At 35.7% G+C, this 27,867-nt stretch overlaps 1 protein-coding gene across 3 annotated transcripts in view; it reads right to left on the minus strand.

Moving 5' to 3' along the window:
- LOC114877907 (unconventional myosin-XV) overlaps window positions 1–22,324 on the minus strand; it is a 62,005-nt gene extending 39,681 nt beyond the window's left edge. The window contains exons 1-14 of one of the 3 annotated variants that reach the window (XM_029191039.2): window positions 21,976–22,324; window positions 14,954–15,055; window positions 8,092–8,202; window positions 4,404–4,492; window positions 4,275–4,338; window positions 4,082–4,191; window positions 3,541–3,825; window positions 3,034–3,211; window positions 2,681–2,959; window positions 2,188–2,517; window positions 1,628–1,915; window positions 1,285–1,442; window positions 795–1,172; window positions 360–703 (exon numbers count right to left, since the gene is read on the minus strand). In XM_029191039.2, coding sequence (XP_029046872.1) covers window positions 360–703; window positions 795–1,172; window positions 1,285–1,442; window positions 1,628–1,915; window positions 2,188–2,517; window positions 2,681–2,959; window positions 3,034–3,211; window positions 3,541–3,825; window positions 4,082–4,191; window positions 4,275–4,338; window positions 4,404–4,492; window positions 8,092–8,202; window positions 14,954–14,974 — 2,635 coding nt within the window. In that variant the 5' untranslated portion in view covers window positions 14,975–15,055; window positions 21,976–22,324. Of the gene's footprint in view, window positions 1–359; window positions 704–794; window positions 1,173–1,284; window positions 1,443–1,627; window positions 1,916–2,187; window positions 2,518–2,680; window positions 2,960–3,033; window positions 3,212–3,540; window positions 3,826–4,081; window positions 4,192–4,274; window positions 4,339–4,403; window positions 4,493–8,091; window positions 8,203–8,839; window positions 10,700–14,953; window positions 15,056–21,975 lie in introns of those variants that run through there. The other 2 variants (XM_029191037.2, XM_029191038.2) reach the window with 2 other exon arrangements.
- Between the last annotated feature and the right edge of the window lie 5,543 nt (window positions 22,325–27,867).

Consider the following 27,867-nt stretch of genomic DNA (forward strand, 5'->3'; position numbering starts at 1 on the left):
AAAGTAAACGTTATCTTTTATTATAAATTTTTATTACAAAGTGATACCATAAAATTATTTAATGATTATAGTAATTAATAATATATTACTATATTGTACATAGCTAGCTTACTTTCATATTTTTTATAAGAATTATTATTATATTTTTATTTAAATTTTAAATTTGATTTTAAATAGATTTAAATTAAGCAAGTGGAATTTTAACCATAAAAAATTATAATAAAATGCCATTAATAATGTTAGTCTTCATTAGAGTGTAATAATGGAATTGTAATTAACAAAAATTTACATACTCCCTGTTTCATTAGTAAAGTATTGTTATGAAAAAGAATTAATTAAGAACGTTTTGAATAAATTACCATCAAGTTTACTGTAGATGAATGCAAGTTCAGCAGGAATTTCTAAATGATTCACACCAGCCACTGCTCTGGAGGTTCTTTCTTGCTCCTCCCTCTGTTGTTTTGCTTTGGCGCGTTCTTTGCTAGCTCTTTCAATTTCCGCCCTCTTCGCCATTTCCTCCTTCAATACCTTAAACTTTTCACGTTGCTTTTTACCTCTGTATATCTTCTGTCCCATTAGCGCCGCTTTTTTCAACGCTTTGTACTTCTTCCTTTCGCGATAACCGCGATAAACCGCTTGAATTAGCACTGTGCTACGTGAGATGTTTAAGAATCTTCTTCTCGCGAGGAATCCTCTAGTATACCTGCATAATTATGAAATTTCATATTAATTATAAGCTTAACAATGATTTTACAATTTTTCTGTTGAAAACATATTCCATTGCAATTAGTTACCTTTGGACAGTTATGGCAGCCCTTTCCAAAATCAATGCCCTATTGTATTCCAAAGTTCTTTCCAAAGATTCTCTTAAAAACACCCTTGTTAATCCTAATTGATACTGGGATTGAGCTTCCTTGGGCGCAGCTTTGTCCAAAATAATTCGACAAAGCTCCTTGTTGGGTGCTCCTCTGGGCAGATGGGTGGAAACCAGATATCTGTACCGATCCACGAAATGTCCGAAAAGAAGTCGAACCGGGTAACCAGTTTTTCGAATTCGAATCGTTTCTAGCATTCCAGTGTATCGTAGTTGTTCCAGCACACAGGGCATGTCGAATTTCATGGGGGCTTTTTCTGTGTTTGGTTTTATGCACCGAACGAACCATGGGTTACATCTGCAAAAATTAATTGAAACGTTCGATTTTTATATTTTCAAGATATGTAGCATTTTATAGATACTAAAATTATTTAAATTTCTAAAATGATAAGGGTTGAAAATACTCTTACTGAGACATGGAATCCAGAAGCTGCTGTAAACTGTCGTGAAACCGAGCAGATACCGTTGGTGTTCTAGGTTTCATGGTGACAAATCTACCATTTGGTTTATTCATGGTTTTATTCGCTTCATGGGTTGTCCTTACGTGCTGGAACATTTTGCTGACCATCTGGAAAAAAATATAAAAATTCAGGAGTTCCTTAATATTTCAAATACCATATCACTCATACATGAATGATGTATGAATTTTTATAAGGACTTATAAAAATTTACTTAGGAAATTATAAACAATTTGGCAGAAAATTGTTAGTTGATAGGATTGTGAATCCTAAATTTTCTTAGCTTTAAACTCACAGATATTTTACTGCTTATTAATAACTCCACGACATCTGGTCTCAGGGTGTCCCTGTTCTTATCCAAGAAACCTTCAACGTTGTACCAAACTTGGCCAGCATAGTGTTTAATCGCGAATTCAGCAGAATTCATTCTTGGTCTTGAGTACAATTCGCTTAGTGCGTGATTGTAATGACACTTTTCCAGGAACGAAAGATCTGTAGCTTTAGGGAAATTGCTTTCATCATCCAGGAGATGAAGAATACCAACTGGTTTCTTCGCGATTAGGTGAATCACTGGCAAATTATCCTGTGTATATCAAATACAAAATTTCTTAGTTTTATGTTACAGAATTATCACTTAATAATACATATTTCAATTTTTAAAGGTATTTTAAAACCTTTTAATGATACTATTAAATTATTTTTCAAATAAAATTACTATTTTTGTTCATTTAATTGGATCTATTAGAATATAAAATAACGGAATAAAAAGTTAAATATCAAAGTTATGAAATTTATTACTATTAATTAATAGGATTTAATAAATTTTTTTTTTAATATTTAAATTAATTCACTTACTGTGTAATTAATAGTAGTCCAATCAATTTTCTCCTTCGCATACTCTTGCTGCTCCAATTTGAATATATGCTTATTAAAATAAAATTGAAGATTCTCATTTGCATAATTAATGCAGAGTTGTTCCAGGCTGTTTTCGGTGAAATTTTCAAATCCAAAAATATCGAGTATCGAAATGGCAGCAGTTTGTTTCGTTCCTTTATAAACTATATGATTCACACGAGCTACTAGCCATGAGAACAGAGAATTGTACAAAGCCTTGGCGAATGCATCCCTGGCATCCAAAGCTTGATCAATGTTTAGTGCCGTGAATACCCTTTCATTTCTTGCTTCCTGTCGACAGAATTAAACACGTTTCGATTAGGAAAATATTCAAACAAGGAATGCAAAATATTAATAAATAATTTATTAAACGAAGATATGAATAGTGATATTTTGCATATGTTCATATTCCAAGTAATTAACAGCATCTCATAACCCATCATTAATTACTTACCGTCGTTTTTGTGGTAAGTGCTCTAATAATCCCATCAGAATTCACTTGAAGAAGATGGGCAGCCCAACGTATCTCCGCATCCGAACCAACCTCAACCCCTTCCTGACCATGTCTCATCTGCTTCCGGTGAAAATAAACATTGCCAAGGTGTAAAACACTAGCTAGAATCTTGAAAATTGTATCCTGCTCTTCTGACGTAAAGCCCAGAACTTGCATTGCTGACAAAAGTGCCTTGAAGTCCTGGACGTCACTCTTCCCATCAATTTCACAGTTTCCACCCTGATAAATTGAAATTATGACTTCATTCTTAGATTCTAATTAGCGTTGAGCGTATATTGGATGCTTCAAATAACCTGGTTTAAGTAAAAGTATTTATCCGGCGTCAGCAATCCATACTTGTCCCTGAGCTGCTGATCAAGACCGGCTAGAAGCTCGTAAAACACGTGGTAATTTCTTTCTTCTGACGCTTGGGTGACTATTCTGCTTTTTTCTAACAGATACTGAGTTATTCTTCCACCTACGATCACTCCACTGGAAATGAATTGAATCGCATTGAATTAATTGAGGAAGTGTTTCACTGATTATGAGGAAATTCTTTATTCTTATAAACCGGGGCTCTCTCCATGGTCCGTCGTTCGAGGGTTGAAGATAATCGCACATAATGCTACAGTAATTTTTCAAATCTGTAGTTACTCATTCTATAAAATAAGGAATTGAGTATTTTTTAGCATATCAAGCTGAGAAAATTTAAAATTTAGTGTTTGAAATGAATTACAATTAAAATTCAGAAGACTACGTTAGGGATAAATGTATATGATACAATAATAATTTTTGTTTTCCTTTAATAGATGGATACTCACTCTCTAAAATAAACTTCTAAATATTTTCCAAATCTGCTACTGTTGTCATTCCTCGGTGTTTTAGCATTTCCAAAGCTCTCTAATAAGGGCGTTGCCTCGAGAATTTGTTCCGTGACCAGATTGTTTGGTGCTCGATTAACAGCAGCTAGGTACTGCATTACAAGTTTCGTGGATTCCGTTTTTCCCGAACCGGATTCACCGGAAATAACCACCACCTGATTCGCGCTAGCATTATTTGCTGCAGTTACTTGACTGTACGCGGACGAACCGACAGCAAACAGATGACTGCAAATACACCACGAAATTCCGTTAGCCAACAAGCTTTTTCATCATTTTAATTGTGTTTTGTAACTATATTTGTTTTTTATTAGAATATTTGTTTTTATCAAAATACTTTATACAGCTACATTTTAATTTATTTTTATCTATTTAACTAATCGTTTTTGTTTTTAATTCAATAATTTCAAAAGTCTCGTATTAGAAAAATAATAGAAATTGTCTAAAATTTAATTTAATATAAAAATTGAAATATGCAACTCACGGTGGCAAGGTTCCAAGTATTCGTCCTTCATAGAGTTTCACCTGGTCCAAGCCATAAATATCAAACATTTTATAGGGATTCACCGCTACTAGGATGCTCCCCGTGTACGTCTGTTAATGAAAAATATTTTATTGAATTATACTAAATTTTGTTTGATGATATTGATGGAAGATTTAATTAGCTGAGGACATACGTATATTAATTCCTTGTCGTACCGAATCTTCAGGTTCCATAATAATGAGGCTTCGTTCAGGTCGCTGTAATTTTAATAGTGTTTCAACATAGGTTTTATTAAATTCAATAATTATTAAATTAAACTTACGTTAACTGAATCATATCCTCAACTCCATTTTGGCCAAGATCTTGTCTCGGTTTCACTCCGCTTAAATTAGTTAGGGTGAATATCTGTGGCTGAAATATAAAACATATTTCAGTTATTTTGATGAACCATTTATGCAGTTATTTTCATTAAACTTCAAGCTTTAATTTTATGCTGCTTTTATCTCATTAAATCATGTTAGAATCCTATATTTTAAAATCGTCTATTTCGAACAATTACTATTGTCATCCCCTCAGTAAAATTAAAAAAATTCGCAATAAGTGATCGATAATTCAATCAATCGAACTATTCGAAGATTCTCCAAGAAAATTCTCTAAGTTCGAGTCGTCGAAGGCCGACATTAAATTCTTCAGCACCGATTTGCTCGTTTTGTAATACCACTTTGCGAAGTGTCGTCGCGTACACGAGTATACCTCTTCCTCGTCCTTGCAGTTGAAGACACTTTCCTTCAAGCGTAACCTTGACTTTTGAGGATCGTTTCTTGGTTCCAACGCGGATTTCTGCGACTCAAATCTCCCTTCTGAACTTATCTATACGATTCGTGGTACGCTCGATGATCCAAAGGGTTAATATTGAAAATGCTTCATTTAATAAACATCTATAGAAATAATTTTCTTATCTTTTACATTTTTTTTTCACGATAACCAGCTTTAAAAGCAAACTATCATTTAAAGGCATATCCAGGCTTGGTTTTCTTCTTCTTCGACGTGTTCTTTTTTTTCCCTCCATTTATCAAGATTCGAAAGGAAAGTCTTCCAAAGCAGGCAGTTTTGAACGGTGTATCGTACCAGAACTCTCTTAGGATCCTGTTTTTTGCCGGATTTTCTCGACGAATGCGACCTGATCTCCGGGAGAATGCACGATAAAAAAGGAAGATTCGCGCGAATTCACATAAGACGCGAAAGCCACTCACGTGAGACTTAACCGGATACCGAGCTGGCTGAGTTTGCAGTTGCAATTCCATTGGCGTCGCCTGCTTTTCAGCCGCGGGAAACGTAATCTGCTTAGAGAAACGTTTAACTGACATGTTCGTTTATCGCGGCAAACGGAAACCGATCCCGTTACCGTCTTTTAACGAGCCTTGCACAGTCTAAATATGAATGTATACTGAAATCTTTCTCCTACTGACATAGTAATTATAAGTTTATTTTATTTCTATTTTTCATTTATCATATTAGATCATTTTTAACTTAATTAATATGAATTAATTAGCGAAAGAATTACAGTTACTACAGTGGTACAGCCATAATATTATGGTATTTATAACCCTCGGATGGCGGACCATGGAGAAAGTTCCAATTTGTATTTTATATTTTTATTTTTTAAATTTTACAAAGTTTCAACATTTCTAATATCTTAATAGGGGGCTTAATTGCCCCTTCTGACCTCCTCCTTCTACTCCCAATTGTGCTACTGACAATGAGTCACTGATATACTAGAGCACTGAGGCTTTAAATGCAATGCAATGCAACTGCATGTATATAATTTCTACACCTATGTGCATCGTCAATTGAACTAAAGACTGCGACTAATCCACGACAATGCTTTGAGAAATCGAATATGAGACACAATCACTGAGGAAAATAATCAATGATAAGTCGAGCTGTTCGCGTTCGTCACGCGAAATAAAATGAACTGAATTATATTGCAGGTCCATCAACTGGAATTGCATTATGTTATGCTTCATTTTAAAAATACATTGGAACTTTGAACGCATAATAAACTGTAATGTGATGCAATAGGTAGTCGATACAGGATTTCCTCTTGTGCAAGGAAAGTGTAAGATATTTTCAGAAAAATTTCCATTTCAAACAAATCTTACATCATCACTGGTTAATTACACAAAAAATTAAAATATATCGTGAAATATTTATCTTTTGGACATTTCTGAAAATTTCTAATATTCTGGTTTTCAAGTATTCAGTATTCAAATAACAATTCTTTTTCTAACCACCCTTCAACTAAATAATTTTTTATTTTTCTATCTTTCGAAGCAAAAATAAATCTGAAGCTCGAGAATTCACTCTTCAGTCCGACATATTCTTCTGAAAATCGACGAATCATTCCCCTAACGTAAAGAAGAGACACGAAAGTGAAAGACAGGAACGCGAAAATACTTTGCAGACAAGATTCTTGCGGATACGTTGTCCTTGGAGCTTGAAAGTGCATATAACGAAGGTGTTGCAAGCAGGCGATCAGCATGCCCCTTTTCGATATACACTTTCACGCTACGATCGATTCGCGTCGTTTTATCAGAGCCGGTGTCGACGTAATTTTCCAAGATACCGAACAGGCCACTTTCGCGGAAGTATTGTATTTCGCAAAGAATGCGCGGCATTCGACGATCGTATTCGACTTTCTACTTCCGACGCATTTGACTAAGCCAGTTAACTGGCCACCGAGGAAATCTTGTTTCTCTACCGAATGCTTTTCGTTCCTCTTCCTGTGACATTTTTACAATGATCTCGGGAAGCGTTCGTTACCGTAATTGGAATTTATGAGACAGATTTTTTTTTTGCACGATTCTATACATGGTCCGTGGGTGTTTTTAACCCTTGAATGAAGTCTGGAACAATTGAGACCCCAAGGATATTAACTCAAAGTTAAATGTATAATTTTTAAACAAGAGAGTTTCATATGAAATACAAAATTAAATTAAAATTGTAAGATATGAATAGGATTTCATGACATAAAAGTGTCACAAAATAGTACTTGTAGCAGATTAATTTAAGGCTTAAAGTTTAATAAAAATTACTACACAAGCGTTTTATCAATATTCTTGACACAAAATGACTGACTCTTAATTGAAGCAAACTGTAAATTGATTAGCTTTATATAAAAAATACTAATGAATCTTTTATATACTAATTTTTATCAAGGTGTAAGCTTTAAATTAATATACCATAACTGCCACTTTGTGTTACTTTCATGTCATAAAAATAAATATGTCACATTAGCAACACAGACAATAACAAAAATTCTGTAATTTACAATACATGAAGAAATTTAATTTTAAATATTTAATCAACCATGCCTGTAACAATTGCAAAGAATTGCATGCATACAAATATTGATAAACTTGAAATTGAATAACGAGGATATCGGATCATCTTCCCAGAGACAAACAAGACCAACTAAATTGAATAAACATTTTCAACAACCAGCACTCTTCTCGCGAATTCTATTCTCTCTGCCATTGTTATTGCGCCAAATAGCTATAGTAAAAAGTCAATGGAACATAGTAAAGAACGTCGACCAACTGGTCGAAGCGAACGTCGCTTTAAGGAAATGCAGAATAACCGGTTGTTCCTTGGCCTCGAAGCAGAGTCGTATTGTTGACTAGCACGTACCCTAACACACTTCCATCCTGTTTCTCTATCCCTTCGAGATAACAACGCACAACGTAGTTTCATTTTTCAACAATTGATCCATCTGATGACGATAAAAAAGGGGACAAAAAAATAAGAAAACATCGCTGAACGTCGCGATGAAGAATTCATTAATACTTCTCATGCATCATAATCGAGGTTGTGTCACAGATCTTGCATAACTTATCCGGTCGATCGTTTCAATCGATAATAATTTACTCTTAGACTTGTCCTATTTACACACTCGTCAGTATGATAGATTCATCGACTTTTTTTGTGGGAATAGAAAATTAATTTCATACCTTGCCAGCAATCACTGCTTGCACTGACAGAACATTCGCAGCTCTGTGGTACTCCAACACTTCTCCTGGTAACACGTGGCCGACACCTGGGTCGAACCACACCAATTCACCCTGGAAAATAAAGAATTATATTGTAAGTGATGGCTGAAAAATTGGATATTAATCATTTCGTCAAGGACGAGTGGTGCAATGAATTGTCTCATAAGGGGGTTAAAAAATTTTTTACATACAGTGAAAATATTATGTTTAATTTTTTTCATTTTTGATTATTCTCAACAATATTTATTATTGAGAAGGTTTACTTATGGGATGAATTGACCCATTTAACCCTCTCCCTCCTAGGTCTTCTGATAAATAATATAAAAATTATTCTTTATCAGTAGAAAAATAAGAATTGCGCTTAGAACAGTTAAAAATGTAATTAGTAAAATTAATTAGATGCCTGTAGAGGACACAGGCTTTTTATCACTTCGAGTGCTATAAATTATTTCTATGATATTTAACTCTCCGTGTCAAACTTTCTAAAATTTAATAAAATTATTCAGAATTCCAAGAATTTTGCATCACAGACTGCAGCAGACTTTCGTTATAGTGCCACTCTCTGCTATCAAAGCCTACCAAAGTGATACACTTTTATTCCCCTTTTCCTTTTCACCTAAAAATTTGGAAGCTTGACAAATTTTCTACCCCTACAGCTTCCTTTAATATAACGATAGTCTACTGTATTATCAAAACCACAGATGCTAACCGTTTTCACGTTCCATGTTGGAGACGACACAGTTTCAATTTTCGCTGCACCATTAGAAGAAGACTGAACTTTCCTCTTTCCAGTACAAAATCCGAAAATCGAGGAGGTTGTAACTGGTGAACTAGAACGTCCACTATTAGCATCGCTGAAAGCTCTAACATGACTATTCGACTTTTTCACATAATTCGACCTTTCTTTACTCTGCTTCGTCGAGATCGCAGTCTCTTTACTCAGTTTTCCATGACACTCGATCCCTGGTGGGCTCTCTGTCGAACACTTTCTCGAACTTTTCACATAACTGGGAAGAGTGGTCGCGAGTCTGGTGACCGCGCCGGTCTCTCGATGGGCCGAGCGAAAGTTTTCCATCAACCTGCTCTGAGACTTCGATCTACGCTTCGCTAACTCTTTACATTTCGTTCTATCACTATCCAACCGTGAATCTCTGGCATCAGTTTCACATTTCGACAAATCCTTCTTCTCCTGGACATCAGACTCCTTGCTCCGGTACGACTGACTTTCTGACGGAAATTCGGACTGAATTTCCACAGAGTCTTCAACCGACTTAGCGTTCTTCCTATCCACCGAAGTGTCCTTCATGTTCTCTATGATCCTCTTTCTGGAAATGGTCCGTTGTCCAGTTTCTACATCGACCCTACCGTCAATACCATCTTTCGAATCAGTCTTGTTATCAGAACCCTGAGCACTCTTCGACGTCTTTCGAGACACTTTGGCGTAAAGCGCATTTCTACGAGGGTTGGTTCGCATGTCCACCAAAGGCAAGGTCGCTGGGTAGTAGGGTGTATCCGGTACAGGATCGCGAAGGTGTCTGGTGGTTGTTTTGAACTCCACATCCACGGCTCTTTCTCTGACCTGCGAGTGTCCAGGTCTGGGGTATCTGTTCGAACCGTTCAGAGACACCAAGGAACCTCTGACGGTGCCGGCGCTGGTCGGCAGTGACGTCTTCCTTCTTCGAATCCTCCCGTAGACCGGTGGTTCCTTCCTCGCTACGTCCTTGGCCAGCCTAGGGCTGGCCCAATCCTCCGTTAACCTGGACGTCCTCGATGCGTGAACAATCTTGGGCAAGGTCGACGGTCTCGGCACAAGGCCGCGGTTAATGTCCTGCAGCTTGTTGGTGACTGCCAGGAAATCACAGGCCGACCTGGACTCTCTCTCATCTTCTCTGCCCCACCCGGTGTTCCGCGGCGCGTTCTTCGAGAAACCGGTGGAGGTGCCACCTTTCGCCTCTGAACTTTCTAGCTTCTCCTCTCCGTGATGCCTGCCACGGGAGGAGGCGATTGGAACGTCTACGCTGGCTCGTCTCTGGATAATATCATGCCTGGACACTTTTCTGACACCTTGATGAGATTGCGCCACCCGGATTGAGTCCTTATGAGCCCTCCTACCTATGGAGGGTAGAGTCTTTGGTCTTTCCACCTGATCCCTGTCCACATCTATGGATCTTCTTCTTCTCGCTGATGGATCCTCTTTCTCATCCCTGTCTCTGTTGTATCTCTTCAGGATTTCCTTCCGGGACACCGCTACGTCCCTCGGAACCGTATGGAAGCTCTCCTTGACAGGGTGTTTGTAGTCCGACGGGTGATACTCCGGGTCCAGGTACCTCGGACGAGCGGAAGAGTGGTACCTCCTAACGCGTTCCGTCGATCCGCTGGAATTCGGAGCGGAATTCGTATCTGGGTCTGGGCCAGCGGAATTATGCAACGCGCGTCGAACGGATAACGGTTCCGCGGCAGCGTAGAAAGCTTCCGAGCGCGTGTTTCGCGAGGAAAACCGATTCCTCGAGGTCGACGATCGCGTAGAACCGCGCTCGGCTTTCTTGTTCCGCGCAAGCGTCGGCTCCATGTTGCGTACCTTCGGTCAACGTTCGATTTTAATCGACATTATATCGACTTTCTTCGATCCTCGCTCGGCAAAAGAGACCGCGAACGCGTTCCGTACTTTCAATTCGCCACTTCGATGATTCTTATCGTTCGGTGAAAGAAAGAAGTACGGTGTGTTACGTGGGAACTCGTTTCGTTCGATGAGCGTAGCAATCATTTATCGTAATTTCGATATTAGAGAAGAAATATTCGTTTACGGGCGTGTGTGACATTTTTAAGGACTACGGTAACGGTAACGTCAATTATATCACAAACAGACCACGAAGCGTGTAATTTAGCAAACTCGCCGACCGTTTTCAGCCTGCACCAGTTTAACACCGGTTAACACTTGACCTTCTTATCACTCCAGATCGTACCGAGTTCTACCGGCTATTACTTTCTTGCCTAACCAGATTACTAACAGCAGTTTTCATCTAGAATTTTCTCACCGACACCTAAGTTCACTAACGTCACCCTGATTCATAGTCCTCCTAAGTGGTTCAGGGTTCAAGGTTAACGAATGCCCCAGGCATCATTGGTCATCGCTGTTCTTTCTATTTATAGAAAGCTCGTGCAAACATGACCCAGCTGGTAAAATCGCCGGCAAAGAGTGTCAGTGATCCTGCTTTCATCCTATGAGATCATCGCTGTTTTATGTCCTTTTTGAAACAAACGCGTCTTCGGATTATCCCGTTTATCTTTAGAACGTCTCAAAGGCTTCGAAATTTTTTTCTTCTTTTTTTTAGAAAGTGATTAATGATCCAAGGATTGAAATCTTCGTACAGGTAATTATTGAACAAAGAGTAAAATCGATTGAAAACTCTGAACACGTACGGGCAGAGATCTGAACCAATCCTCGGGCACAATACTGTCGTGAATTTTAAATTCGCTTTAAGGGAGTTAGGAGGCCACCAAGGCGATTACTATCGGGAACATTGGGTCAGCAGTCTCGAAAAATCGGTGCTCCCCGTAGAATGCGTTAACGGTCATCCGATGCGACGTTTCGGGAATACGTTTACGCGTTTCACCTGCTGACACGTTCATAGAAAATCTTCCGTACACTCTGGATTTAAATATCCGTTCACCCGAGATACCTGGTAAATGAAATCTTCAATTAAATCCACCGTTCTAATCGAATTCCGCTCGACATACTTTTTCAACCAACTTCCACTGCGCGCATACCGAAATTCTAAATTCAATGTCTATTAATAAATCTTTGGAATTTTCTATCCGTGAATGCAGCCTGTCCTATCTTTCTCTTTCTCACAATCCCACACGTCCTTCAACTCGTTTCACAAGCTAGTTTCACGCACAAACACGTTCCCAGGCCTTGTCCAATGACGAACACCATGAAGAAGAGAAAAAAAGAAGAACCATATTTCCAACTTCAAAATCCTCCTTTCGAACTCGGATTTCCACGATCCGTGCTACTTCCTCGAGAAAAAAACCGGGTCAAATGGAAATTTCATGAAGGACACCTTGATGGATGACTCCTCAGGGATGGGCGCACGATTTGGGTAGGGTTAATGGGTGAAAAAAATGGGGAACGAAGAGGAATATGGTTTCACGATCCGGACGCGAGGATGTTCGATGCAACACTGGAAGTTATACGCCTCTTCTCCGCAACAATTGCTGTCTGCTCGCAGTGGCGTATACCTTTTTTTAATTAAACCACCAATTAATTAGGCAGTTATGACCATAGGTCTGACAGAGGGTTTTCTATGAAATTTTTTGGCACTTTATTTTTTCAGAATTTTATTTCTTGTTTTTTCTATTTGATTGTCGGGAGGTGGTGAAGTTTTTTATGCAGGACTTTTGCTGACTTTCTGTTAGTGCTGGCGCCAGTGTATCGAAGTGCTTTGGGGTGGAACCAAGCGTGCCTCTCTTCTTATATAAATTACGCGCTAAATACGCGTACGCCTACGTGGAGGTAGCTGGATATAGGTTGTGGCCGCCGGGAAGCGATTCTCTAACTAGCCACCGTGGCGAGTTGCAGAAGCAGCATGGACTATCGATGGTAAAAACCGATTGTGTTCGCAGAAACGTTCGAATCATGTTCATAGTACGAGTTTGATGTAGGCATTCTTAATTAAAATAGTGTTCTTAATTGTTTCTCTCTGAACTTTTGTGATTCCTTTTACTTATGGCTTTCTGGATGATTGCGAGAGTTGTGTTAGATGTCTTGATGGATTTGTGTGTAAATTCAATTTTGAAATATTTCTTTTGTTCATTGCATTTATATAATAGAAGTGGAATGTGTAAAACGATCATTAGTCTGATAATTATTACCCAAGAATGAAATGAAGAATTTGTTTTAAATTTGTTAAAGTTACGTCAATTGTTTGTTATTAGACTTGGCAAAGTTCTTTAACTATTAAATAAACGATTGAATTCTTCTATTAATTCTTGATCAGCAGAGCCTGGGTTAATCAATACAATTGGGGCTCTCTCCATGGTCCGCCATCCGAGAGTTAAGAATCAGTTTAATTTCTTCGTTTTATTGAGAGTCAAAAAATTAACAATTTTATTATTTTACATTTAAAAAAAGAAAAATTGAAGGTTTTATAAAGAAAAATCATGGTTTATACTAAAATGAAGCTTCTGTTGGATTTCATCTAAACACTATGTAGTCAGCTAAGATTAATCAAGACACGTTGTCATTAGAGTGATTTGAAACCGTTTCCCTGTTACTCAGACGTATTCAGCTGAGTTCTCACTTTTACTCAGGTCGGTATTACACTGGTCCAATCACGAGTAATGAGCTGGTGAATAATTGAGGAAGACATCGTCGTTGAGTAGCGTAACCAATTTTATAGAAAATTGAAGTAATGTAACACATTGCTCCATCTGCAATAATTAATGTAGCATATTTCCTTTAGCGGGCTATTTTTGTCAATTTTCTTTATCTCAATATTTTTTAATAAATTCAAAATAAAAATTTTAACATTTAGTCCAATTCGAAACGTAATTGCTGCTTAAAAGAAAACAGCTTATCCTGTTTCATAATGAGTCATTGTGTTCAGTCACATCTCTCACGAGTTCTATTTAAATAATTGGTCCCCATTTGTTCGCTAACAGACAGCTATAAGTTATTACATAAGGTAATACTCATTTATGAAATTAACTTTTGCGGAACGAATTAATTACTCAATTTTATATACAATTTTTTCTGGATATTTAATTTTAAGCATGACTAAATAATAGTATTTGAAAGTTTCAGCATATTGTAAAATAACTAATCTCTAAACTTTAATTAGTAATTAGTATTTGATAGAATACATAAAAATAAAGTGAAGATCGAACGTTAAAATAACAATTAACCCTTTTTATACGACATTTTCTACATACGATAGAAATTTCGTCATATATAATTTATTATGTTTTTCAAAATTTGGAAAAGGGTTAAAATGTCACTAATTAACCTTTTCCATCCCCTCCCTCATGAAGTTATTATTTGTAACGCTATCCACTTTTTTATTTTCTAAATACTAATTTACCTTAAAAATGTTAAGTAATTTTCATTTTACGAAATTTATTAAATTCATGAAAATTAATTATCATCTGTACCAAATTAATTACCATCAATTTTATAATTACTGGCTCGAAGGGTTAATCATCCAGTGCTCTATATTATTATGTAAAATTTTGCAAAATAGTAGAAATTTTGCAGTAGTATAATGTCGAGTAATGGCGAGTAGAGTGGGATTAGGTCGTCGGACGAAGCAACACGAAGCGCAGAGGCATTCGAAAGTGGCTGGCTCGCAAGGCGACGCAATTGCGTGTGCACAGATCATTGACTCCGACCACGCAACAATCCCTGCTACGTTCCTGACCACGTAAATATTGTGCAACGCCACAATGAACCGAAAGCTACTCATTATTTTCTTTTCTTTTTATATGAGCAACAATGTATTTCAGTATCCTTTACCCTTGTGCGATTTAGGCGTGTCACCAAGATGTTATTTTCTTTTGCAACATGAATAAGTTTTTATCACACAGGAAAGTTACTGACCATTTCTCTTTTGAATAAAAACAGTAATATAGTAACTTTCTTTGTGCGTATTTTTCGTTGAATAAGTTATTTTAGGATAGATTAGGTTAATTCATAAATTTAATAATATTTTGCAATGTAATTTTGAATGTAATTTAATATTTTTATAAAAATTTGTCCAATAATAGGACGCAATAATATTGATATTTTGGAAAAGAAATAAAAATAGTAAAATGATTGGCTCACCTTTTGCCACTCGGTGTACATCTTGAGATACCGTTAAAGCGTTGTCCAAAGAAGATAAGCTCCCCTCATTTTGCAAAAGCAGGTGATGTTGTTCTTCGCTTCCTATAACAGACAATTTTTTAAATAAAACTAGTTGCTAATTAAAATCAACGAGTAAACTTAGAAAATTATTGTAGGAAGTCGACCAATTAAATCATAAACACGTGTCGCAGACGTCTAACATAATTATCCAATTAAGTCCAATTAACTGGAAAAATCAAAGTTAATTATAAATTCAATTAACCAGATGAAGCAGTGTCAATTATAGTTTAATTGATCTTCATCTACCTGAATTCTCCAAAATCTTGATTAATCTGAATTGTAGGAGGCTGTTTAGCGGAATTAATAAATGTATAGGAGAGTTAATTGTATCGCCGATTTATTGAACTCTCATCGTGTCCGTACATTTGCATGCCTACAAAATAAATTGCAAAATATCCCTGTTCTCAATTTACAAAAATCTACTTTAACCTTTTCACCATTCATTAAAGCAGAATATTAATGAATGAATGAAATTAACACCAATCCCATTCATTCCCAGAAGCAATTTCATCAAAATAAAATTTTTTTTGCATCGAAAGAAAGCATTCTACTAAACGAATCATAAACGTTCAAATAACGTCACAGACTTCGGGAACACGTGATTGGAAAGACTAACTCGTGTTGACGAACCGGAAGCACCGTCTGATTATTATTGGACTTCCGGTATCGTTGACAACCCTAAGAGCGAAACAACGGTCCGAGAAGAGAAGCTCGAGTTTTTCCATCTTCAGTGAGTAGATTGAAGAATGATTAGGTATACCAGTCGTGTAGTCAGATTCCAGAACGTGATTGGAATAGGAAAGGATTGATCGTTTAACATCGTGTTTACTATCGAGAAGAATTTACAAATTCCAACGTGGTCAAATATGCTGACCTTGAATTAAGTTCGAGTTACTGAAATATGGATTTTTGAAATCTGAGTATTAAATTGTCTTAGAATTTTGATATTCCAAAATCAGTCATTCGATCTGCAAAATCTAATACCCATTTTGATTACTTAAATTAATTTTAAAAAATCCTATTTTATATACGTAAAATATATAAAACAAATAAATAATTATCGTTTGAATGGTAGGTCATTGATATTGATCTACGGCGTTTCAGAAAGACCGGAAGGGTTGCGAAGCGTTCCGTATTTGCGTGAAGAAACGATACCTTGATTCAAAAAATTGAGATAACCACGTTACGTTCTTATGATTCACGATTTCTGCAAGATCATTGGGGACAAAGAAAAAGGTTCTTGTTCTCTCGACACGTTCGAAAAGAGACTACTATTAAAATCGACTGGTTCACGTTCCTGAAATGCCGGAACTGTCGCAAGAAACGATTTATGGTTTCAAAAGATGAAGAAACGACGATTAGTCTCCCTCTCTTCTCTTTAGCGATCGTGCTATACTTGAAACGTTCAATACCGTTTATTGTTCGAGAGAAAGTGGAAGAAATGTTTAGCCCACGATGCGTAAAATTTTTGTATAAAATATTTCAACACCGCGTGCTAATCGAATTTCCTTGTGAATTGAACACTCTCGTGTTTTGTAAAGAATGAAACTGTTAATTTTATTTCACTGAATATTGCAACGTGGCGAAACGTCGGGATTTCTTTTTAATTTATTACTGTAATATTTTATAGTATCTGATATTATTCAGATTTAGATAAATGAAGAAGTTAATATTTGTATTTTTTTTCTAATTTAATTTAACGCGATCAAAGAACAGCACGTTGAGAAATTTGTTTTAAAAAATTATTACAGTTTTTAATTTTGCTAAGTTGACAAATTATTCATGTTAGAGTTTGAGGAATTGAAAAATTTCAAGTTTTGTTTATTTGAATATAATTATTAATATTCAATTAGGAAATATATTGTGGATGCTAAGTTCACTTTTGGTATTGCAATAAATGTTATGTATCATTGAAATCGAGAAGAACATTTCTCTGTAGAAAGTGGAAATTTCACCGACTGTTACGTTCATCTAAAATCTTCCATCTCATTCTTGTTACAGTCATCTTGATTCAATTTCTGTCATCGAGAATCTAAAGCAAATATTAGAAAAAAATTATTTTGAAAGGGGAATTTCGTTATTAAATTAATTTTTCATGTGTTTACCATTTTCGATGCTTTCTACATTTACTCATTTTTCTAGTTTTCTTTCTATTAATTTTTCATATACTTGTTATTAGCTACTTTCTATAATTAACCCTTCATATATTGGAAGGATAATTTTGAAAGGAACAGCTTGTTTGCAAAAGAATTTTTTTTTTGTTTACTCAAGCTGCGTTCTTATTACTGCAACCACTTCAGTTCTTTGAACCATCATTCTAAATCAGAGCGAATGTAACAATAGAATCGATTTTGTTTTACTTCATCGATAAAACAGATCGATCCTGTCCATCTAACGAGCTGCTATAAACATTTCAATGTCACTGTAAAAGTGATTGGCTAACTATCCTCGCCATCTCCCCTAGTCAATGGAACACGTTTAAGGATACGAAAGGACAATGAACAATCGATGGTGTCGAAAGGCCAAATTGCCGTCGCCATTGTTCCCCGTCGTCGTGTTTTAGAGTTACGCCTCTGCTATATTCAGTCATGACTACTCTAAAGAGTAAAACGTAGAGTCTAGTGAGCTGTGTATTCGAGCAGAGGCGACCGATCGAGGGTGACTAACCAAATTAGCATAAGATTGCAAAATACATTCCAATGTGAGAAGGACACCAGGAGGTGTCCTTTTACTGATGGATTTAACCGATTCTCTCGATCATGTAAGTACACGCGCATCTAATCGTCCGCTAAAGAAAAGTGTGAATCATCGGTATCGGTAATGGTATTTCAAATTGATGAATATTATCGGTTATAAATTTTGGATGATACGAGCGGGAATAATAAATTGTTTGTACAAGTGTGGAAGTTTGATAGATGCAGATGCTACTATATGTTTTTAGATGTATTAAAATGTGGACATTATAATATGAATATTTAATGCAAAAATATTATGTGTTTCTAAATTTAGAGAATTAGTTAATAAAAGATTGTTAAAGATATTGCTAGATCTATAAGATTGTTATTTTAGAAAAATTTGAAAATGACAGGTATTAAATTTTAATGTATTCTGTGTTTGTGATTTTAAATCGATTTCAAATTCTCAATTTGGATGCTTCTATATTCTGTATGATATTTAAAAAAAATTGACTGAAACTAAAAGGACCTTGTTGAAAATTAAGTTTAAAAAATTTAAAAATTAACTTTAGTAAATTTGAAAACCTCAAAAGTAGCAAATAAATGTTAAGTTCGAATATATCAAGAATACATAAATTTTGGAAAAAGTAAAAGAAAATCTAAAAAATTTATCAAAATAAAAAGAATTTTACTGACCTCTATCACACTATTAGATTAAGTACATGATCCAATTTTGCATCACTACTCATAAACTAACTGAAATAATTCATTCTCCAACAATTAACAAACACAATAACAATATTAAAAAATATTAAAACAGGCACATGAAACCAACTCATTATACGTAATGAAACATTCACTTGAAATGTAAATAAAAAATTCTGGTCATTCATTTAATTCACACAAGAAATTCGAATAGAAAGAGAATTAACACGCGCCCGTCCTCTTTCAGTGACGGCCGATATAATACTAAAAGCACAGAGCCATTGGACGGATACGAATAACTACGGTTTCAGAGGACAAAATTAAAAATTTACCTGTTATACGACGGTACCTGAGGCCTAACAGGTTATTGACCTACCTACAAAAGTATTTCTAAAATATTACTGATATTCTCAATGAAAGTCACTGTAATTATTTTAAAAAGAACATATTCTGTCGATTCAAATTTCGGCCACTATGCGTTATCTTTATATCAGTATCATTTTAATTTCAGATTAGACTGAGATGAATAATTTGATGTAAATCAACATTTTGACATATGATATGAATTACAACCTTCAGGTCTTAATATTTTCTCATCTGTTCAAACTTTTGAAGAATTTTGATAAAATTGTTTACAATTTAAAATAAAAATAGTAAATCATCTAAGAAAAATTAAATGTAATTACATATGTATGTCAATATTTGCATATACCTAGTTAAATTAGATCAGTTTTAATGGCGTGTTATAAAAATGTTTTTGTAATTCTGTGACCTGGTGGTATTAGAATCAGAAGGTCTTTACATGGAACGCTGGACTCGTCCCAGAAAATAATACGAAATTACAGCGACAAATCGTCGCTGCAGCTACGATACGGTGAAATAAGTTTTCAGGGCACGGAATAAATTGCCTTCCGTTTCGTTGAAATGGTTAATTTGCTTCTGTCAAATCGTTCAGCAAGACAAATTGACCATTGAAAAAAGTTGCGAAATGAGAGGAAAGAAAAACTAGGTATATAAATATTTTATGTGATTCATTTCCTGTAAATCGACGTGGGAATAAAATGAGAAAATTTATTAAATTTTCTTTTACCATCAGTCTCTGCTAAAGATTTGAAAATTTTTTTATTCTCCGTGGTATGGAATCTAATTTACAAATGGAAGGTATTTTATAAAGAAAAACGACGAGACTGTGCCTAACATTAGCAAGAATTCGAGAAAGAGAGATTTTCGTGAGACAAAGCCACGAAACCGAATCTAACATCGAAGAGAATCAGGGTTTCGTCGAGGAGGTATCGGGGTCAGACAGAGAAAGCAGCAGCTCGACTACAGTGATACAAGGATCTTATGTAATTCATAATCGCACCTCTTCTTTATCGAAATAAAAGACACGCAAGGGATTACTTATCTCCGTCAGCACAATTGTGAATAACGACCATGCACGTTGCACGCAGTCTCTTTAACCCTTTGATGACGGACCATAGAAAGAGCCCCAATTTTAATTCAATTTTATATTTCGTATTATCTTCTAAATTTTATTGTTCCTTTTAGATTAATATCCTTGTAAATATATGTTTCGTAAGTTTAACCCAGACTCTACTATTTAAAGATTAAATAAGGGATGATTTGTGATCACCATTCAATATAGTTCCTAACTTGTCATTGTAAGAATTAAATTTTTCTAATTTTCTAAATATTCTGTTTTAATTTTCAACATTATAAATAATATCTTATGTAATTAAAAAATTTTATAGAATGCAAATTTAAAAAAAATTCATATGTGTCTTAATTGCAATTAAATTAATGTTCGATTGAAATAACGTAAAATAGTGTTTGAAGATTTTTATTTCTAATTAATGAAATCAGTGATTGAATAGTTCAATTTCATGAAATAATACACTGTATCTATTTGCTTCTACATACCAATTAATTCGAGTACGATTTCTATTGCCGCGGGATTATTTCGCAAATATTGTCGAGATTGTGAAAATATTTATTAGCTGCCTTGTAATTGGAAGAAGTTGTTATGCCGTTCGTTGAAAGTTCGATTGCGAGTGATACGAAACGAGTTAAAATTCACGGTGAAAGTGCTTCCTAAAGGCTGCTCTCTTATCGATGCAGTGATTGGAAGCTTCAAAAGCGACAAGCGTGGCAAACGAGGTAATTAATGACGATTTGTAATTAACAATAGAGTAGGTACGATGTAACTGAAATGCTGTTTTATACAAACTTTATATTTCTTTGTATTTATCTCTTTAATCCTGCTATGATTTCTCCATTTACGTAAACCATTTATGTCTGATCATGCATGTTAAGGATAAATAAAATCAATCTGTCAGTAACAGGAAATTGCAAATAAGTTTCATGTCTGAGCCTGTTCTAAATTTCAAATGAAATCTGAGCTTTCAATCTGTACGTGAAAATATATGTGCTAATTATTACTAATTAGATAAACATTTGTATGATAATAAGTTAAGTTAAGTTAATAAGATGGAAAATTGTGACTTTTTGGAATATAAATATTTCTCATGAATTTATAAATTTGTAAAATTCTAAATTTTTATTTTGCAAATTTCTTATAATATTAAATGAGGAAGAGATTTCTCGTTGCATCGTTTAGCGATCCATTAAATATTTCACCGCTAATATCTTTTCACCACGTTCGAACTTTTGCGTGACATGAATGAATGTTAATAACGGGACAAGTATCTTTCTCCAGCAACAGCGAAGAGGTCACACGATTCACTGTCCTTGAATACTTTCGCCTAATCGGGCAACTAGATCGAACTGTATCTTGGTCTTGTTACAAAAAGAATTTAATTAAAATACTTAGGACCTCAGTAATAATTTAAAACATTCCATAAAGTAACATATTAATGATCAAATTTTTAAACGAATCACATTATAAACCTTTGGAAATTAACTTTAACCCTTAAACAGTGGAGCCTGGGTCAACTGAAACCCAAACTTACAAAACATATGCAAGGATATTAAGCTAAAGTTAAATGTATAATTTTAAAATAAAAGAGTTCCATATATTGGAAGATTAATTTTTAAAGGCTTTCTCCATGGTCCGTCTTTCGAGGATTAAAAAGATAAAGCTTCACACTTAGATAAAGAAAGATAAATAATATTTTGCATAACAAAAATGACATATTTTCCCATGAAACATTTTTATTCACCGATGGGTGAATAAACATTCTCTATGTTCACGACATGGCCGGGTAAAATGAATAAAATCCGTGCAGTCTGCACGGGTGAGGAATGCCGTTGTCTCGGAAGGAGCGACTGGTCTGGCTCGATCGGCAACGTGACACAGGGATCACGCATGAGACTCCACGTTTATGGCAGCGAAAGGATACGGTCCTGGTAGGTAGGGTCCAATGGCATTCGTTGTCTCGCAGCATCCGGACGACGGAATACCTGGCGTAGCTTTGGTGTCACGGTGCACCGCGCCATTTTAAAATCGATCGGAGCTTATCTCGAGGAACGCGTCTGACGCGTGAGAAGCGCATGTCTTAACCACTCGTTGATGTCTCCGCGTACCATTCCTTCTCTACTCACTTTAGAAGCTTCCCCTTGCACCCTTCCGTTTTTCTAACTATGGCTCCGTTGATTTTCTGTTCCAGACGATGGTGCGACGTCACCTCTCAGGTTTCACTGACGATGTACACGCGATCCAGTCACGAGGATGGGAACAAAGGGACCGATGGAAAGGAGAAGTGAAACGGAGAGGAAAAACTGAGACGCGACCGGGGATCCTCGATCGGCACAGGTATTTCCACGCGTGGTCACTTTGAACTTTTATTCTTCAGGATGAGCCTGGACACGGTTCCAGGACTCCTCCGCTGTTTCTCGTTTTCCTTTCGACGATTCAAGCGTTCCCGGACGACCGGACACACCGACTGCGTTCTCGACGCGATTCTGGATCGTGGTATGCGGCTGTTCGACCTCGCCTAAGAACACCTTAGTTCTTCCCGGCGACGCTCGGCGCCACTGTACGATCCTCTGTACCGTTACACGCGTTACAGGTGACTCGTGGAGTCCCCTTTTGTTACCCGTCGATGTCCTCTGTCTACCTGCGCACTTTCGTGAACCGTCTCGTTCGCCATCGGCTACCTGTACACAGGTGTGCGCAGCTGCATACCACGACTCCCAAATGCACCAGGTAGGACAACCCCAAACGGGTCATCTAATCGCCGGCCATTGTCCTCGTACGGGACTCCCGGGGACCAGGTCTGACTTATTGGCTGCTTTTCACTTTTGCTCCAACTGGGTCTTCATACCAGTTGACGAAACGGTATAGGTCCGAGTTTAGTGGGACGGAATGAGGGAAATGGGTGATGGTAATTTGACGAGTGGATGGATTTTTTTGGGGGGGGCTCAATAATGTTCTATGGTCTCATTGTTGGATTTTTTGGTTTCTACGTGAGCAGGTGATATTGGAGGAGTAATTGGGTATTTAATGTGTAATTAATTAGGGAAATTTAGAGGGAGAAATTAAATATTTAATTGAAGTAATTAATGACTTTGAACTTGATTAAGTTAAATTTCTACGGGATGTAGCATACACGTCCAGGATTCAATTGGTTATAATATAATTATTGAATTAAAATATTTTTTGAGCTCAATAATGTTCTATGGTCTCATTTGTGAATTTTTGAAATTGTTTATGTGATTTAGAAGGAGAATAGTATTTAAAGATATCATCTTATTACTGATAAAATATTATAGTACCCTGACTGTTAATTTTATAAAAAGAAAATAATGTTTAATATATCCTTCATGCTTCTATTTGTAGCTCAGCAATGCGAACACCTGCACTGCTTTAACTTTGGTATGCAAGTTATGCGAATACCATAGATTTCCACTCGCCGTTCATGTGGTTTCGCGAATGAAATAAGTACTCGATATCTTCGTGTAAAAAGAGTAACCTTCGGTGATAGAAAACCGCAGCTTCCAAGGTTTTGCCGTTTCTCTACTGTAAAATATTTAGTCATCCATTCAAATTGTTATAAGTTCTGCGTGAAACAGGTTGTTCCTTACATATTATTTATTTGAATTAAAGCATCGAACGAACCATCTGTAGATATCAGGGAGCTTATGTTAGTGTATCTACATTTAAATATGTAGAATCCTATAGAATTTATAATATTTCGGTAGGAATTATTTACAAGATTATTAATTCATAAATTGCATTCTTAGAATGGGATTTTATCATAGCATTATTAATGACAGCAATTAAAATTCAGAACATTGATAGGCATTGATTTTTTTTTAGGCCACAAAGGAGACCAAATTTCTACACGGATAAATTTATATTCAACGCATATATACATGTAAATTTCAATATTTAAATTCCATTAAAATGCATTTAGGACATTAACAATTAAAAAGAGGATGGAAAGAATTCCACTTAATTAACTTATTGATTTCAGAACATTATTTACTAAACAGTACAGTGATAGTTTATATAATTATGAAGTAGAAATAATAATTTAATAAATTAAAAGTAATGTGTTGAAATTATTTTTATGTTTGTTCAAATTTAAATAACTGTGAGCTCTGAGAATAGTACAACCAGCGTCATCTAGCTGTAGGTAAAACAGACCACAAATTTAGTTCCTCGTTTTTTCTGTAGGGCGCTGTTCATTCGTTTAGTATGCTCGACAGCGCAATCATTCGCAGCTCGTGTAGGTGATTAAATTGTGTATTAGGTATCAAAAATACAAGAAACAGGAGACAAAGTTGAAGAGAAGACTGGAGTCGTGACTTCTGACATCATTTACATATTGTCTTCAGAAATGCGTAAGCTGAAAACTTATACTCTATTTTGTCGATACAGATACGAATTACAGTAACATATTTCTCCTTTATTCTGCTTTTATGGCGATAATTTATTAAATACCATTAATATCTTATGTATTTTTCTATCTTTATTCTTATTTTGATGCTTTAAAGTGAAAAAAGTAATCTTGACCGTATTTCAATATGGCGTTGATAATTTTCAACGAATCTTTCCGTTCTTTTAATGTTAAAGTTTCAAAGCAGTTCGAACTTTCTACCAATGCCTATGATTGGTCGTTCCATCATGGCGTCCTCCTATTTAGACCAATCAGATTCATCGTTGAAGGGTTTGATGCGCGGAGTGTGGGGGAGTGTAACAGTCCTCTTCGAAGCTTCGTCCGTTTGGCACGTGTCTGCAACAGGTAAGGTTAAATTATCTTCATATATTAAATTAAATTGCCGATCGGGTGTTAACAGTACAAAAAACAAAGAAACATCGAAGAGAAGTCCGAATTCTTGGTTCTTAACATTAATTCGGCGTTTTCTTCAAAAATATTCGAGTTGACAATTTTTACTCTCGCCGCGAATACACAATAAAAGTGGAACAGCAGAATCTGAATTATTTTCTCTTTTATATCGTTAAATTCCTAAATATTATTGAATGTTTTTAGTACTGTTATACACAATTTGCTGTTTTTAGTTTAATAACGTTCTTTCTTGAGCATCGTAATATTATTCCTGTTTAGACCTGTTCGTGTACTTGGTTAGGTATTGGCCGATAGCGGAATATACCGAAGAATGCCGAAGCGGTGCCGATCGGTCTTCGGCAGGAAGGAAGGTCTCTCGCGAACGCCGAAGTGACAAGACGTATTGAGAGCATCCTTCCGCATAAGTGGTAGGTATGCATTCTATCTATTAAAATATTTTGCATCAATTATAGTTCGATCGTTTATTAATAATAACTTTATTATTGTTGATTAAATTTTATTTACATAAATTCGTATTTTTTTTTTTTTATTAGACATTTGATGGATATTGATTTCAATACTTGATAATTCAGAGTTTTTTTTAATTGCTATTGTTAATATATTATTAACTCCAAATTCATATATAATTTTATTAGAATAAAAATTGATAATTTGCAAAATTAACCGTAATTCTTTTTTGTTTTGTTACAGATGAATTTTGTTATTTTGCCGAGTTTGTGGATATCCTGATGGCTTTCTGCACGACTTCCGTCTTCTCCTGTAAGGCAATCTCCCACCTGGTTGTTGTGCATCCTCCTACTTGACTGTCGGAAGAAAAGTATATCTGCGAACGGTGAGTCGCATGCTTTATTGTTCCTCCGGTGCCCAATCATGTCGTAGGACGAATGGTCCGAATCGACACGGGTTACCGGTTGTATACGTGGTTGGCGAGCATAGTGACCATGGGTATGATTATACCCATGAGTAGTACAATAATATTTTTATTGTGTTTCATTTCATTTAGCTCAGGCTAGGTCTTCTTGTACTCCGCGTTTTAATATCGTTTCAATTCCACATATTGCAATAGATATTTATGAAATATATGAACGTTCTTAAATGTTTTTAAATGTTTTTAAGTGTGGAATATGAAATATTTTAATATCGGAACAATTTTATTTAGTTTTTCTATAGTGCAGAAGTCAAATACGATTGAAATCGATATAATATTGATAATATTATATAATATGTATACTGGATATACATAATAATGATGCTTTTACATTGATTTAATTACATTTTCTACAATGTAAATTCAAATATAATTTGAGAATTTTTTCCGAGTAGTTTAACTTATTTACACGTTCATGAAAAATTGAACAATTCATGTGCAAGAAGATAATTCGTGACGGGTAGATTTCCAAGTCAGAGTGATCTATTTCAACACATTTTGCGTATTCTTGAAAATTTACTCTGAGGAGGGAGTCGCCCGAGGATGTTTGAATTTTGTATTAATTTTCATAATAAATTCTTTTTCATTGTAAAGAATTCTTAATTAGTGATTTTGCTTTTAATAAAATATCAAATTCAATTTTGACATTAAATTCCTTTTTATTAGAGTTTTACCTTTATTAAATTAGTGTTGCGAAGAATTTCCAGCGCGGGAGTAACTATGACGCATTTTTGCGTCATAGTTGCTCAATATTGCTTTCAATATTTGTTCTTAAAGCTTTATATTTACAAAGTCGAGTCACTTTTATTAAAATAGTGAAATATTAGCCCGTTAGATGTTTATGTACTAATCATGTTTCTAGATCAGGATTTTCAGGTTTAACCCCTTCCGTGTTTATTGCCAAAGCCCATTCACGTGCCCAGGCGCTACTTGGATGGGTAGAGGCAATGGGCACGATGACCTAGTTCATAAGAATAATAATTAATAAGCGGCTGGTATTGTGTTAGTATATCGTGCACGACGTAATCTCCACATATGGTGTGTGTGTTTTTAGGCTGTGGGATTGCGTCGGTTTAGTAACTTTTTCATCTAACTTTTAATTTGAAATAATATTTTATTCAACAAGATGTACGATGAACGTACAAACCAAATAGTATTATTACCATTAATATTACTATATTGCCATTATTATTATCATGATTATTACCATTATTATGAAATATTCTATATCAAAGTAGTTAATTAAATTTTGTAATTATCATTATACGCAATGATTGCTAGCTTTGCCAGACGATTTCAGTGAAAAATGGTACGTACAGTAGAGTGTAATGTGAGATGAAACTCGGGTGACGGAGGCGTCCCGGGACGTTCTCCCTAGTATAGGCTCTTGCGCCCGGGTGGAGTGTATGAGAATCGTGGATTGAATTTTTGTGAGAATGTGATTTTGCCTTTTTTAAATATAGGGTTAGGTAGGTAGGTAGTATACCTTCTGGTGTGTGTGATACATTGTAAGTAGGTAGCGCCGGGGCAGGTTGTCACAGTCTCTTGATCGGGTAGGCGCGATTTCGCGTGATCAACCTGTACCTGGAATATATTTGAAGAATTGACGATACCATCGATACGAACGGAGTATGCCGTTCGCTTTCGATTCTATCTGTACAATTTTTCAAATTTTTGGCGACTTCATAAGTCGTTATACGCGATCGCGATAGCACGAAACGCACAAGTTCTGCTCGAGCACGGCACGTGTGCACGAACAACGACTTATATAAAGTCCTTTTTCGTCCACGTGTCAATTAGAGTTCCGCGATTTTTCTTTTTTGTTCATTGTTTTTTTTTTGTTTTGCGAATTTGCAAGTCTCGAGCCTTAGGTGGGTGGACCGCCCGAAGAAAGAAGAGGCTATATGCCGAAGCGCCCTGACAAATTGTCTTTCAAGAGGGGAACTACTAATGATTTTGCATCCTTTTGCAAAAAAGGATGGGAAATCATTATCGTTACTACTTTGTCACTGTGCTTGCCTGTAGTTGTAGTTTTGTAATTTCAGGAGAAGAGGGGGCCCGTGACCCCCATGATTTTGGGCAAATCGCGTTTTCAATTTAGTGTTGCGTATGCATGATTATCGCGATTTTCATTTAGTGTTGCGAACTTTAAATATCGCATTTCCTTTTTGCATTGTTTCAAAATAGAATTTAACTTTTCAATGTTGGTTACTTTAGAATTTTTTAGAGTTTTGTTTTGTAATGTTGATTGTT

This window comes from Osmia bicornis, chromosome 10 (assembly GCF_907164935.1).
Source record: "Osmia bicornis bicornis chromosome 10, iOsmBic2.1, whole genome shotgun sequence".
NCBI classification, from domain to species: domain Eukaryota; kingdom Metazoa; phylum Arthropoda; class Insecta; order Hymenoptera; family Megachilidae; genus Osmia; species Osmia bicornis.